Source organism: Anolis sagrei, chromosome 11, assembly GCF_037176765.1.
Source record: "Anolis sagrei isolate rAnoSag1 chromosome 11, rAnoSag1.mat, whole genome shotgun sequence".
NCBI classification, from domain to species: Eukaryota; Metazoa; Chordata; class Lepidosauria; order Squamata; family Dactyloidae; genus Anolis; species Anolis sagrei.
In genome coordinates, this window is record NC_090031.1 from 3,455,001 (window position 1) to 3,469,088 (window position 14,088).

At 39.6% G+C, this 14,088-nt stretch overlaps 1 protein-coding gene across 1 annotated transcript in view; it reads left to right on the plus strand.

The window, feature by feature from the left end:
• The window catches only part of NUP188 (nucleoporin 188), a 57,431-nt gene extending 44,548 nt beyond the window's left edge, over nt 1–12,883 (plus strand). Inside the window, exons 39-44 of the mRNA XM_060757523.2 lie at nt 208–282; nt 4,240–4,476; nt 6,277–6,408; nt 6,756–6,817; nt 10,492–10,621; nt 12,361–12,883. Of these exons, the coding sequence (XP_060613506.2) occupies nt 208–282; nt 4,240–4,476; nt 6,277–6,408; nt 6,756–6,817; nt 10,492–10,621; nt 12,361–12,531 (807 nt within the window). The 3' untranslated portion in view covers nt 12,532–12,883. The remainder of the gene's footprint in view (nt 1–207; nt 283–4,239; nt 4,477–6,276; nt 6,409–6,755; nt 6,818–10,491; nt 10,622–12,360) is intronic.
• Nucleotides 12,884–14,088: the final 1,205 nt, after the last annotated feature.

Below are 14,088 nucleotides of genomic sequence, written 5' to 3' on the forward strand. Positions count from 1 at the left end.
CAGGAGGGATCAGATTGTGCTTTTCCTGCCTGGGAGAAAGGGGTTGGACTGGACCATCTCCGAGCGATATGATTCTATATCCCTATCTCTCTAGGAAAGTGCTAATATCTGTGAGGCTGCATGGCCATCTGTCAGGAGGGATCGGATTCTCTTTTTTTTCTTCCGAACAGTCCAAGGCTTCAGTTGAGATCTCTTTCCTTGTTCCAGGTGAACCTCTGCTACCTGTGCCAGGCCTGCACCTCGCTGCTCCACAGCCGTAAGATGCTACAGCACTACTTACAGGTGAGAAGACCTTGAGGCAGAAAGGAAAGACCTCCTTTCCTTCCCTTGAAGCTCCAGAGAAGCTTTCAATGCTTAAATATCCTGAAAAGAAAATTATTGGATGGTGCCAGCCTACATAGTAGCCATGTGTGCATGCTCCACAATTTTTCGTGACTTTTTTTGTGTCTGAGGATAGAAACAAATAATATAATAATAATAATAATAATAATATTTATGCATTTTTATGTCTGTGGATAGAAACAAAAAAAATTATTATTTATGCATTTTTGTATGTCTGTGGATATTTATTATTGTTATTATTAAGTTTATTTATACCCCGCTAAAATCTCCTGAAGGGCTCGATGCGGCTTACAAAGGCCAAAGCCACCAACAAAACAACAGCATACAAATACAACAGTAAAAACTCATAAAGCAAATAATAAAACATCAAGCAAAACAATAAAACACTAAAAACAATGACACCATGATGCATTTAAAACCTATAGAAACAATTCTATAGGTTTATGGATAGAAACAATTATTATTATTATTATAATCATTATTATTATTATGCATTTCTGGATTCTCCTTATGTATTTCCTTATACCTGTGGGTAGAAACAAATAATTCTCTACAATTACAACTACTACTATCATTATAAAAATAGTAATAATAATAATATATTAATATAATAATATTTTCATTTAGTACCCACTTCTTTTTACAGCTTTCCCTATGTCTCTGGGTAAAAACAAAACCACTTCCTGTCTGTGGGTAGTAACATAATAATAATAATAATAATAATAATTATTATTATTATTATTATTATTATTATATCTTACCCATCTCTCCTTATGACTACTTATGTTTGTGGGTAGAAACAAATAATCCATGAATAATAATAACAATAATATTAATAATTTTAATATCATTATTAAAATTTATTTATTTATTTATTTATTTATTTATTGGTATGCTTGTATACCGCGATATCTCAGCCCGTGCGGCGACTCATCGCGGTTTACAACATGTTAAAAAATACAATGTTAAAATATACAGTGTTAAAATATACAATTCACTAAGCATAGAAAGCTAAAATTTAAGAATACATACAAAAAACATACACAGTATTGGGCCACCAATACAGATCGGGACATCTCATAGTTAAAATCATCATCCAATTCGTTGTCTTGATTGCTAATCCATGGTCAGATAAAACATCACGATGAAGGTCAATTGAAGACTTGCTCAAACATCCAAGTTTTTAGTTCCAGTTTATGGGTAGAAACACATAATAATAATAATAATAATAATAATAATAATAATAGTTGTTAGCTGTACTTATGTTTGTGGGTAGAAACAAATAATCCATGAATAATAACAATAATATTAATATTATTAAAACCTACTTCCAGTTTATGGGTGGAAACACATAATAATAATAATAATAATAATAATAATAATTGTAGTTTTTATTATTATTTGCCTCTCCCTATGGGCTGTCTTTATGTCTGTGGGTAGAAACAAATAATCCATGAATAATAACAATAATATTAATAATTTTAATACTATTATTAAAACCTACTTCCAGTTTATGAGTAGAAACACAATAATAATAATAATTGTAGTTTTTATTATTATTTGCCTCTCCTTATGTCTGTTCTTATGTCTGTGGGTAGAAACATATAATACATAAATAATAACAATAATATTAATAATGTTAATGTTTCCAGTTTATGGGTAGAAACACAATAATAATAATAATAATAATAATAATAATCTATATATATAAATTTGTTAGGGGCATCCAACGAGGAAACAAAACTCAAAAATCCCCAACGAAACTTAACCAAAATCCCCGTGCCCATAACACAACCCACAAGGTACAAACATACCTACTCAAAATGAAAAACAACACAACAACACACTCACAAAACGGCAAAACAACTGAGCATGCGCATTGGCGCCCAGCCGCAAGTTCCCTGGCGCGCGCACATGGCCTTCCGGCCAACGTTCCCTCTGCAGAAACCATGCCCATTCCAAGCCGCGCCGCTTCCCGCACACACACACTCCCTGCCGCACACACACACGCAACCCCACGCTCCATCACTCCCCCCGCCGCCGCATACACACACGCAACCCCACTCCCCCCGCCGCCACACACACACACACAACCCCACTCTCCATCACTCCCCCCACCGCCGCACACACACGCAACCCCACTCCCCCCGCCGCCGCACACACACACGCAACTCCACTCCCCCCGCCGCTGCACACACACACGCAACCCCACGCTCCATCACTCCCCCCGCTGCCGCACACACACACGCAACCCCACGCTCCATCACTCCCCTGCCCCAATCTTACCTCCTTTTACTTCAGGCCACCTCCAAACCCCACCCCGCCCCTTCCCGCCCTGTCAAAATCTAGGAAAGACAGGAAGGAAGGAAAGAAGGAAGAAAGAGAAAGGGAGGTAAAGAAAAAGGGGGAAGGAAGGAAAGTTACAGGAAGAAGAAAAGGAAAGAAAATGAAAGATGGAAGGAAAGAAAAGAGAGACAGCAGAAGAGAAAGAAAAAGGGGGAAGGAAGGAAAGAGATAGAGAAAGAAGAGGAGAAGGAAAGATGGGAAGGAAGGAAGGAAGGAGGGAGGGAGGGAAAGAAGGAGAGAAAGAGGGAAGATTGGCCACAGCAACACGTGGCGGGTAAAGGTTGTTATTTCTATGATTATTATGATGCTATTATTCTTCCTCTGAGACCCTTTGAGGGGGAATGGGAGAGGTGTCAGGTCCCGGAGGCAATGCATTGCATTATTGTTATTGTTATGATGGTGGTGAAATAAAAGGAAATAAAAAGAGAAAGAAGGAAGCAAACAGGGAGGGAAGAAAGGCAAAGGAAGAAAGGGGGAAGGAATGAAGGAAAGAAAGAGAGAAGGATGAAACCAAGTAGTGAAAGAAAGAAAGAGGGAGAGAAGGAAGAAAGGAGAGAAAGGGGGAGGAAAAGGGGGAAGGAATAGGTAGGGACCTCTCTTTCATCATAGTCCAGATATCTACCTCAAATTTGATAAGTTTTACTATAGGCCACAGCAACGCGTGGCAGGGCACAGCTAGTAATAATAATAATAATAATAATAGTTATTATTATTATTTGCCTCTCCTTATGGCTGTCCTTATGTCCTTATGTCTGTGGGTAGAAACAAATAATCCATGAATAATAAAAATAAAAATAATATTAATAATTTTAATATTGTTATTAAAACCTACTTCCAGTTTATGGGTAGAAACACATAATAAATAATAATAATAATAATAATAATAATAATAATTCTTCGACTTGTGGTTTTGTGATACGAAATCCAGCATAGAGATCTCATTTGTTGTGTTTTTGTATCAGAATAATAATAATAATAATAATAATAATAATAATTGCTATTATTATCGTTATTATTATTATTATTATTTGCCTTTCCTTATGGCTGTCCTTATGTCTGTGAGTAGAAACAAATAATACATAAATGGTGATGATGATGATGATGATGATGATGATCAAGAAGAATAGTATTATTCACATTCTGTTTGTGGGCAAGAACAAAATAATAATCATTTCTATTTCTTACACACTTCTCTTTATAGTTGTCCTTATGTCTGCGGATAGAAACAAATAATGAATTATTGTTGATGTTGATGTTGTTGTTGTTAGCCTCTCCTTATGCCTGTACTTAAGTTTGTGGGTAGAAACAAATAATCCATAATCAATAACAATAATATTAATATTATTCTTAAAACCTATTTCCAGTTTATGGGTAGAAACACATAATAATAATAATAATAATAATAATAATAATAATAATTGTAGTTATTATTATAATTTGCCTCTCCTTATGGCTGTCCTTATGTCTGTGGGTAGAAACAAGTAATCCATGGAAAATAATGTGGTTACTCCCCTCTCCTCACGGCGGTCTTTACGTCTGCTTCTGTCTTAGGCCAAGAACGGGGAGTCCCTCCCTCCGCCGCTGCCGGCCGTTGCCCGTGCCCTTCCGCGCCCCCCGCAACAGCAGCCGCCGCCCTCTGCCTTGGCCAAGGCCCCGAGCCCCGAGGTGGAAGCCTCCGAGCAGCGTTCCCTGCACACCGTCCAGTACGGCCTCCTGAAGATCCTCAGCAAATCCCTGGCTGCCCTGCGCCACTTCACCCCGGACATCTGCCAGATCCTCCTCGATCAGGTACACCCCCTTTTCTGCAGCCTGCCCCTTTAAGGATGGTAGTGGTTGGGATCATAGAATAATATGTTGTCGAAGGCTTTCATGGCTAGAATCATTGCTTTGCTGTGAGTTTTATGGGCTGTCTGGCTGTGTTCGAGAAGCATTCTCTCCTGACATTTCACCCACATCTATGGCAGGCATCCTCAGAGGTTGTGAGGTCTGTTAAAAACTAGGCAAGTGGGGTTTATACTGTATATATCCCTGTGGAATGTTGCCCAGGGTGGGAGAAAGAACTCTTGTCTGTCGGAGGCATGTGTGAATGGTGCCATTGGCCACGTTGATTAGCATTGAATGGCCTTGCAGCTGCAAAGTCAGTCAGTGAGGGTATTTTATTTATTTATTTATTTAGAAACTAGGCAAGTGGGGTTTATACTGTATACATCCCTATGGAATGATGTCCAAGGTGGGAGAAAGAACTCTTGTCTGTCGGAGGCAAGTGTGAATGTTGCCATTGGCCACGTTGATTAGCATTGAATGGCCTTGCAGCTGCAAAGTCAATCAGTGAGGGTATTTTATTTATTTATTTAGAAACTAGACAGGTGGGGTTTATACTATATATCCCTATGGAATGATGCCCAGGGTGGGAGAAAGAACTCTTGTCTGTCAGAGGCAAGTGTGAATGTTGCCATTGGCCACCTTGATTAGCATTGAAGGGCCTTGCAGCTGCAAAGTCAATCAGTGAGGGTATTTTTATTTATTTATTTATTTACGACATTTATATGCCGCCCTTCTCACCTCGAAGGGGACTCAGTGCAGCTTACAAGATATATATATATATATACATGCAAGATACCATATTATTTCATTATCAGTATTAAATATCACTATATTGTATTATACGATTATATTGTAATATTATTAGTAATATTACATATAATATAAATATATTATTATTATTATTATTATTATTATATATTATTAGTAGTATTATATTGCATTACATTATCTACATAGAGGTAGCCTGGCCTTTATTGCCTGGAAGCACCCTCTGCAGAATAATGTCCAGGGTGGGGCAAGTGTGAATGTTGCCATTGGCCACCTTGATTAGCATTGAACGACCTTGCAGCTGTAAAGTAGTTTGTAAGCCGCCCTGAGTCCCCTTCGGGGTGAGAAGGGTGGGGTATAAATATAGCAACTAAAATAAATAAATAAAATAAAGTCAGTCAGTGAGGGTATCTGCATAGAGGTAGCCTGGCCTTTGTTGCCTGGAGGCACCCTCTGGGGACTAATGTCCAGGGTGTGGGAGGAAGAACTCTTGTCTGTTTGGGGCAAGTGTGAATGTTGCCATTGGCCACCTTGAGTAACATTGAATAACCTGGCAGCTTCAAGGCCTGGCTGCTTCCTGCCTGGGGGGAAATCCTTGGTTGGGAGGAGTTAGCTGGCCCTGATTATTCCCTATCTGGAATTTCCCTGATTTTTTTAAAGTATTGCTCTTCATTTACTGCCCTGATTCTATGTTTATTTACCCTATTTATAATCCCGTCTTTCTCTACCCCGAAAAGGCAGCTTTACATATAGGCAACTATTCAATACCTTAGGACAACGTTACAGTTAAAATTCATTTAAGTTAAAATTTAAAATTAAAGCACAATAAAACATATAAAAACCTATGATTAAAGGAATCTAGGAACAAAGGAAGCAGTCAGGCTTTGAAGCTGCAAGGTTATTATTATTATTATTATTATTGGTGTGATTTATGCCTTTCGAGATATATATATATATATATATATATATATATATACACACACATCTTTCTTGCAGTCGTTGGACCTCGCAGAATACAACGTCCTCTTCCTGCTGAGCTTTACGACTCCGGCCTTTGACTCCGAGGTGGCCCCTTCCTTTGGGACACTGCTGGCCACTGTCAATGTGGCCCTCAACATGCTGGGAGAGGTACGCCCCAGAAGGATCATATCTCTTTCTCAATCTCATATATATATATATATATATATATATATGCATCTGTCTGTCTGTCTCAATCATATCTCTGGCTGGATGGCCCTCTGTTGGGAGGGATCGGACGGTGTCTTCCTTTATGGCAGGAGGGGGTTGGACTGGATGGCCTCTAGAGGTCCCTTCCATCTCTAAGATTCTTTGATATCGCTATCATATATACCTTTCTCAGTCACATCTCTGTACAATCATATCTATCCTAGCAATAAGGGTTAGATCGATTCCGGTCGCGCTCTTCTTTGCTCTCCTTGACGGTCACGCGTGTTCTTTCCCTTTTCCACATGAAGCTGGACAAGAAGAAGGAGTCTCCCGAACCACCTGCCGGACAGGAAGGGAACAAAACCCTCAAGTATGTATCCTGCTGCTGTTGATGATGATGATGTTTATTATTATTATTATTACTTCTGCTGTTTGGAGTAGCCAAGTGTTTGCACATTGCTCTTATTCCTGCTGCTGCTAAGAGTAGCTGAGTGTTTGCCTAACGTTGTTGTTGTTGTTATTTCTGCTGCTTAGAATGGCTGAGTGTTTACCTAACATTGTTACTATTATTATTATTGTTATTATTATTACTTCTGCTGCTAAGAGTAGCTGAGTGTTTGCCTAACATTGTTGTTGTTGTTATTTCTGCTGCTTAGAATGGCTGAGTGTTTGCCTAACATTGTTACTATTATTATTATTGTTATTATTATTACTTCTGCTGCTAAGAGTAGCTGAGTGTTTGCCTAACATTGTTGTTGTTGTTGTTGTTATTTCTGCTGCTTAGAATGGCTGAGTGTTTGCCTAACATTGTTGTTATTGTTGTTGTTATTACTTCTGTTGCTTAGAATGGCTGAGTGTTTGCCTAACATTGTTGTTATTGTTGTTGTTATTACTTCTGCTTAGAATGGCTGAGTGTTTGCCTAACATTGTTGTTATTGTTGTTGTTATTACTTCTGTTGCTTAGAATGGCTGAGTGTTTGCCTAACATTGTTGTTATTGTTGTTGTTATTTCTGCTGCTTAGAATGGCTGAGTGTTTGCCTAACATTGTTGTTATTGTTGTTGTTATTACTTCTGTTGCTTAGAATGGCTGAGTGTTTGCCTAACATTGTTGTTATTGTTGTTGTTATTACTTCTGTTGCTTAGAATGGCTGAGTGTTTGCCTAACATTGTTGTTATTGTTGTTGTTATTACTTCTGTTGCTTAGAATGGCTGAGTGTTTGCCTAACATTGTTGCTGTTGTTGTTGTTATTACTTCTGCTGCTTAGAATGGCTGAGTGTTTGCCTAACGTTGTTATTATTATCATTAGTATTATTATTACTTCTGCTGCTTAGAATGGCTGAGTGTTTGCCTAACGTTGTTGTTATTATTATCATTAGTATTATTATTATTTCTGCTGCTTAGAATGGCTGAGTGTTTGCCTAACATTGTTGCTGTTGTTGTTGTTATTACTTCTGTTGCTTAGAATGGCTGAGTGTTTGCCTAACATTGTTGCTGTTGTTGTTGTTATTACTTCTGTTGCTTAGAATGGCTGAGTGTTTGCCTAACATTGTTGCTGTTGTTGTTGTTATTACTTCTGTTGCTTAGAATGGCTGAGTGTTTGCCTAACGTTGTTATTATTATCATTAGTATTATTATTACTTCTGCTGCTTAGAATGGCTGAGTGTTTGCCTAACGTTGTTGTTATTATTATCATTAGTATTATTATTATTTCTGCTGCTTAGAATGGCTGAGTGTTTGCCTAACATTGTTGCTGTTGTTGTTGTTATTACTTCTGTTGCTTAAAATGGCTGAGTGTTTGCCTAACATTGTTGCTGTTGTTGTTGTTATTACTTCTGCTGCTTAGAATGGCTGAGTGTTTGCCTAACGTTGTTATTATTATCATTAGTATTATTATTACTTCTGCTGCTTAGAATGGCTGAGTGTTTGCCTAACGTTGTTGTTATTATTATCATTAGTATTATTATTACTTCTGCTGCTTAGAATGGCTGAGTGTTTGCCTAACATTGTTGCTGTTGTTGTTGTTATTATTTCTGCTGCTTAGAATGGCTGAGTGTTTGCCTAACGTTGTTATTATTATCATTAGTATTATTATTACTTCTGCTGCTTAGAATGGCTGAGTGTTTGCCTAACGTTGTTGTTATTATTATCATTAGTATTATTATTATTTCTGCTGCTTAGAATGGCTGAGTGTTTGCCTAACATTGTTGCTGTTGTTGTTGTTATTACTTCTGCTGCTTAGAATGGCTGAGTGTTTGCCTAACGTTGTTATTATTATCATTAGTATTATTATTACTTCTGCTGCTTAGAATGGCTGAGTGTTTGCCTAACATTGTTGCTGTTGTTGTTGTTGTTATTTCTGCTGCTTAGAATGGCTGAGTGTTTGCCTAACATTGTTGTTATTGTTGTTGTTATTACTTCTGTTGCTTAGAATGGCTGAGTGTTTGCCTAACGTTGTTGTTATTATTATCATTAGTATTATTATTATTTCTGCTGCTTAGAATGGCTGAGTGTTTGCCTAACGTTGTTGTTATTATTATCATTAGTATTATTATTACTTCTGCTGCTTAGAATGGCTGAGTGTTTGCCTAACGTTGTTGTTATTATTATCATTAGTATTATTATTATTTCTGTTGCTTAGAATGGCTGAGTGTTTGCCTAACGTTGTTGTTATTATTATCATTAGTATTATTATTATTTCTGCTGCTTAGAATGGCTGAGTGTTTGCCTAACGTTGTTGTTATTATTATCATTAGTATTATTATTATTTCTGCTGCTTAGAATGGCTGAGTGTTTGCCTAACATTGTTGCTGTTGTTGTTGTTATTACTTCTGTTGCTTAGAATGGCTGAGTGTTTGCCTAACGTTGTTGTTATTATTATCATTAGTATTATTATTACTTCTGCTGCTTAGAATGGCTGAGTGTTTGCCTAACGTTGTTGTTATTATTATCATTAGTATTATTATTTCTGCTGCTTAGAATGGCTGAGTGTTTGCCTAACATTGTTGCTGTTGTTGTTGTTGTTGTTGTTGTTGTTATTATTTCTGCTGCTTAGAATGGCTGAGTGTTTGCCTAACATTATTATTGTTATTGTTGTTATTATTATTATTATTATTATTATTATTACTTCTGCTGCTAAGAGTAGCTGAGTGTTTGCCTAACATTGTTGTTATTGTTGTTGTTATTACTTCTGCTGCTTAGAATGGCTGTTTGTCTAACATTGTTGTTATTATTATTATTATTATTATTATTATTATTACTTCTGCTGCTTAGAATGGCTGAGTATTTGCCTAACATTGTTGTTGTTAGTATTATTATTATTATTATTATTATTATTACTTCTGCTGCTAAGAGTAGCTGAGTGTTTGCCTAACGTTGTTGTTATTATTATTATTACTACTACTTCTGCTGCTAAGAGTAGCTGAGTGTTTGCCTAACGTTGTTGTTGTTGTTGTTATTATTATTACTACTACTTCTGCTGCTTAGTGTAGCTGAGTGTTTGCACATTGCTCTTATTCCTGCTGCTGCTGCTAAGAGTAGCTGAGTGTTTACCTAACATTATTTACTTACTTACTTACTTACTTACTTACTTAGTTACTGTATTTGTATACCGCCCTTCTTGGCCTACAGGCGACTCAAGGCGGTTTGCAGGACAAAATTCAATGTCCACAATACCATAAATACAATTAAAAGCATGAACATATAATAAAAACCATAACAAAATCAATAAAACAGAAATCCATAGCGTCTCATTGTCTGGTCCCATCGTCTACTACTACTGCTACTCGTACTACTAATAATAATAACAACATTACATTGGGAGGGTCTTGTGATTGGCCCTCCTTGTTTTTGCAGTATAATCAACTTTTCCCACGTTTTTAATGATAGAACCAATTAGGGAATGACATTTATAAGCCCGGAACAGAAATCGTGTGACGTAGTGTCATCCATCTACATGGAAAACCGGCACTGGAGTGTGTCTGGAATGGACCCCTCTCTATTGAGAACTGGGTCCGTCCTGCATTACTGTCCCCTCTCTTTCCAGGTCGCTCCTGATGTTTACAATGGAGAACTGTTTCTACCTGCTCATCTCTCAGGCCGTTCGGTACCTGAAAGACCCAGCAGTTCACGCACGGGACAAGCAGCGCATGAAGCAGGAGCTCAGCTCAGAGCTGGTAAGGAAATAATAATAATAATAATAATAATAATAATAATAATAGTCTGCTGTGTCTTGTTGTGTTTCTAATAATAATAATAATAATAATAATAATAATAATAATAATAGTTGTACTTCTAGAGAAGTCCCCAAGGGCCAACCAATCCATCCCCATTTATATTATAAAAGAAGACACAATCTAATTCCTCCTGACAGATGACCATCCAGCCTCTGATTAAAAGGATTCTATTACCACTGCTTGCTTCTAAGAGTTGGGGGGAAAGGGCATTTGCTAGCTTTGAGTATTGGTATCATGGGTGGAATAACAACCACAATTCTGAGCTGTAAGGAGTTTCTATGATGATCAATACAGGCGCAACATAGTTAACATGCAGAGAGAAGAACATAAGAGTGTTGAAACACGTCTGCTAAAAGGCATTATAGTTAAAATATAATAATAATGTTTTTCAGTGTATTCCGTGCTTCTACTTTTGGCTCAAGGCCAGGCACAACATAGTTAAGGACATATCTCGTTAAGTACATCTTTAAGATCACATTAATTTGTGGTGTGCAGAGCATAATCTAGCATGTCTGGTTCTCTCCTTTCTTGCTTGGCCTGCCTGTCTGCTTCCTTCCTCTCTCTCCTTACCTTCCTTTCTCCCTTCCGTCCTTCCTTTGTCTCTCTCTCTCTCCCTCCCTTCCTTCCGTCCTCCCTTCATTCTTTCTTTTCTCCCTTCCTGCGTCCCTCCCTCTCTTCCTTCATCTCTTCCTCCCTCTCCTTCCTTCTCTTCCTTTCCTCCCTCCTTCCATTCCTCTCTTCCTTTCTCCCTTCCTTCTTTCCTTTCTCCCTCCTTTTCTTCCTCTCCCATCCTTTCTCCCTCCCTTCCTCCTTCCCTTCTTTCCGCCCTTTCTCCCTACCTCACTTCCTCCTTTTCTCCCCTTCTTTCCTCCCTCCCTCCTTTTCTTCCTTCCTTCCTTTCTCCCTTCCTCCCCCTCTTCCTTCCTCCCTCCCTCACTTTTTTCCTTCCTTTACTCTTTTCCTTTCATCCTTTTCTCTCTTCCTTTCTCCCTCCCTCTCTTCCTATCTTCCTTCCTTCCATCCATCCTTCCTTTCTCCTTCTCTTCCTCCTTTTCCCCCTCTCTCCCTTCCTTCCCCCTCCCCTTCTCCTTCCCTCCCTCCCTCCCCCTCTTCCTTCCTCCTTCCTTTTTACTTTTCTCTCTTCTTTCCTTCCTCCCTCTCTTCTTTCTTCCCTCCCTCTCTTCTTTCTTCCCTCCTTACTTTCTCCCTTTCTTTCATCCTTTTCTTTCTTCCTATCTCCCTCCCTCTTTCTCTTTTTCTTCCTTTCTTCTTTCCTTTTTCCCTCTCTCTCTCCTCCCTTCCTTTCCTCCTCCCTCCCTCCCTCCCTTCCACCTTCTCACTTCTTCCTTTTCTACCTTCCTTGCTTTCTCCCTCCTTCTCTTCTTTCTGCCTCCCTCCCTCTTCCTTCCTCCTTCCCTCCTTTTCTTTTCTCCCTCTCTTTCCTTCCTTCCATCCATCCATCATTCCCTTCCTTTTTCCTTCCTTCATTTCTCCCTCCCTCTATCCCTTCTTGTCCCTCCTTCTCTTCCTTCCGTCCTTCCTTCCTTCCTTCCTTCCTTCCTTCCTTCCTTCCCCGTCTCTTATTTCCTACCTTCTTGCATTTCTCCATTACTTCCTTCCTCTCTTCCTACTCCCTCCCATTCCCCCTTCTTTCCTTTCTCTTCTTTCCTTCCTTCCAGAGCACCCTCCTGTCCAGCCTTTCCCGCTACTTCCGCCGCGGGGGCCCTTCCTCCCCGTCTTCGGGGCCCCTCCCTTCTCCGCAGGGCAAGCCTCCCTCCAAATCGGGGCCCGAAGCGCAGGAGCCGCTCTTCCAGCTGGTGCAGGCCTTCGTCCGACACGTCCAGAGATAAGGCTCCCTTCCCGAAGGAGGATCCCTGTCCACCTGCTTCGGGGGTCGGGGGTCGGTCCAGGGCCTCCGGGCGAGGGACGTCGTCGCTGCCGTTTGGGGTTTGGGAGGAGACAGAGAGAGATTCCCGGGCATGGAGTTCCCGTTACAAAGACGATGCCTCCTCTCTCTGGCCGAGGGACGGACTTCCCGTAACGATTGCGGAACGGACGAGGATTCTCCTTCCGCCTCTTCCGTCAAAAGACTCCGTTGTTGTTTTTTTAAAAACGCCAGGCTTTCCGTCGCTTCCTTTTTTTTGTACGACTCGTTCCCTATTTATACTGATTAAAAACACACACACTTACGTTTCTAAGCAATCCCGGGACCGTCCTTTTTTCCCAAAGCATCGCCATGACGCTTGCGTTCTCGTTTCAGTGCAGCCGGAAATAAACCCGAGCTTCCTTAAGCCAGGAGGGAGCTCGAAGGAATAGGGGGAGCTTGGGAGGAAGAGCAGGAAAGGTTTGGATATGAACCAGGGAAGCCCAGCGTCAGGTAGGAAGTCTTTTTAAATGTCACTACAAACATGGAAAGCTGTTTTGCTCTTTGGGATTATGACCTACCTCCCAGTGGGACTCAAAAGGGGCTTTGAGCCTTGTTTGAGGGGGGAAAGTGAGCTAATAATAATAATAATAATAATAACAACAACAACAACAACGGAAAGCCAATGTTTTGCTGTTTGGGATTATGACCTACCTCCCAGTGGGACTCGAAAGGGGCTTTGAGCCTTGTTTGAGAGGGGAAAGTGAGCTAATAATAATAGTAGTAGTAGTAGTAGTAGTAATAATAATAATAATAATAATAATAATGGAAATCCAATGTTTTGCTCTTTGGGATTATGACCTACCTCCCAGTGGGACTCGAAAGGGACTTCGAGCCTTGTTTGAGGGGGGAAAGTGAGCTAATAATAATAGTAGTAGTAGTAGTAATAATAATAATAATAATAATAATGGAAATCCAACGTTTTGCTCTTTGGGATTATGACCTAGTGGGACTTGAAAGGGGCTTTGAGCCTTGTTTGAGAGGGGAAAGTGAGCTAATAATAATAATAACAACAACAACAACAATGGAAAGCCGATGTTTTGCTCTTTGGGATTATGACCTACCTCCTAGTGGGACCTGAAAAGTGCTTTGAGCCTTGTTTGAGAGGGGAAAGTGAGCTATAAATAACAATAACAGTGGAGTCTTGCTTATCCGACCTTTTTTTATCTGACATTCCATCTTATCCGACGCTCTTATGCAGCATTTCCCCTTCAATTAAAGGAGCACTTCTCAACTCTCTCCATTCCCAATATGTGAAAAAGGCAAGATTAGGAAAACGAAGAGGGAGGAAGGGAAAAGGGAAAAGAGGCAGGGCTGGAAGCGGAAGTGTCCTCCCTCTTTCCCTCTGTGATTTCCATGCTCCTATTCCGCATCCGGGCACTTCCTGCTGGGCCACTCTAGCCCCGAGGCCTTGCCTTGCCTCCTGTGCTGTGTAATAATATTATAATGTAATGCAATATAATACTAATAATAATATATTATA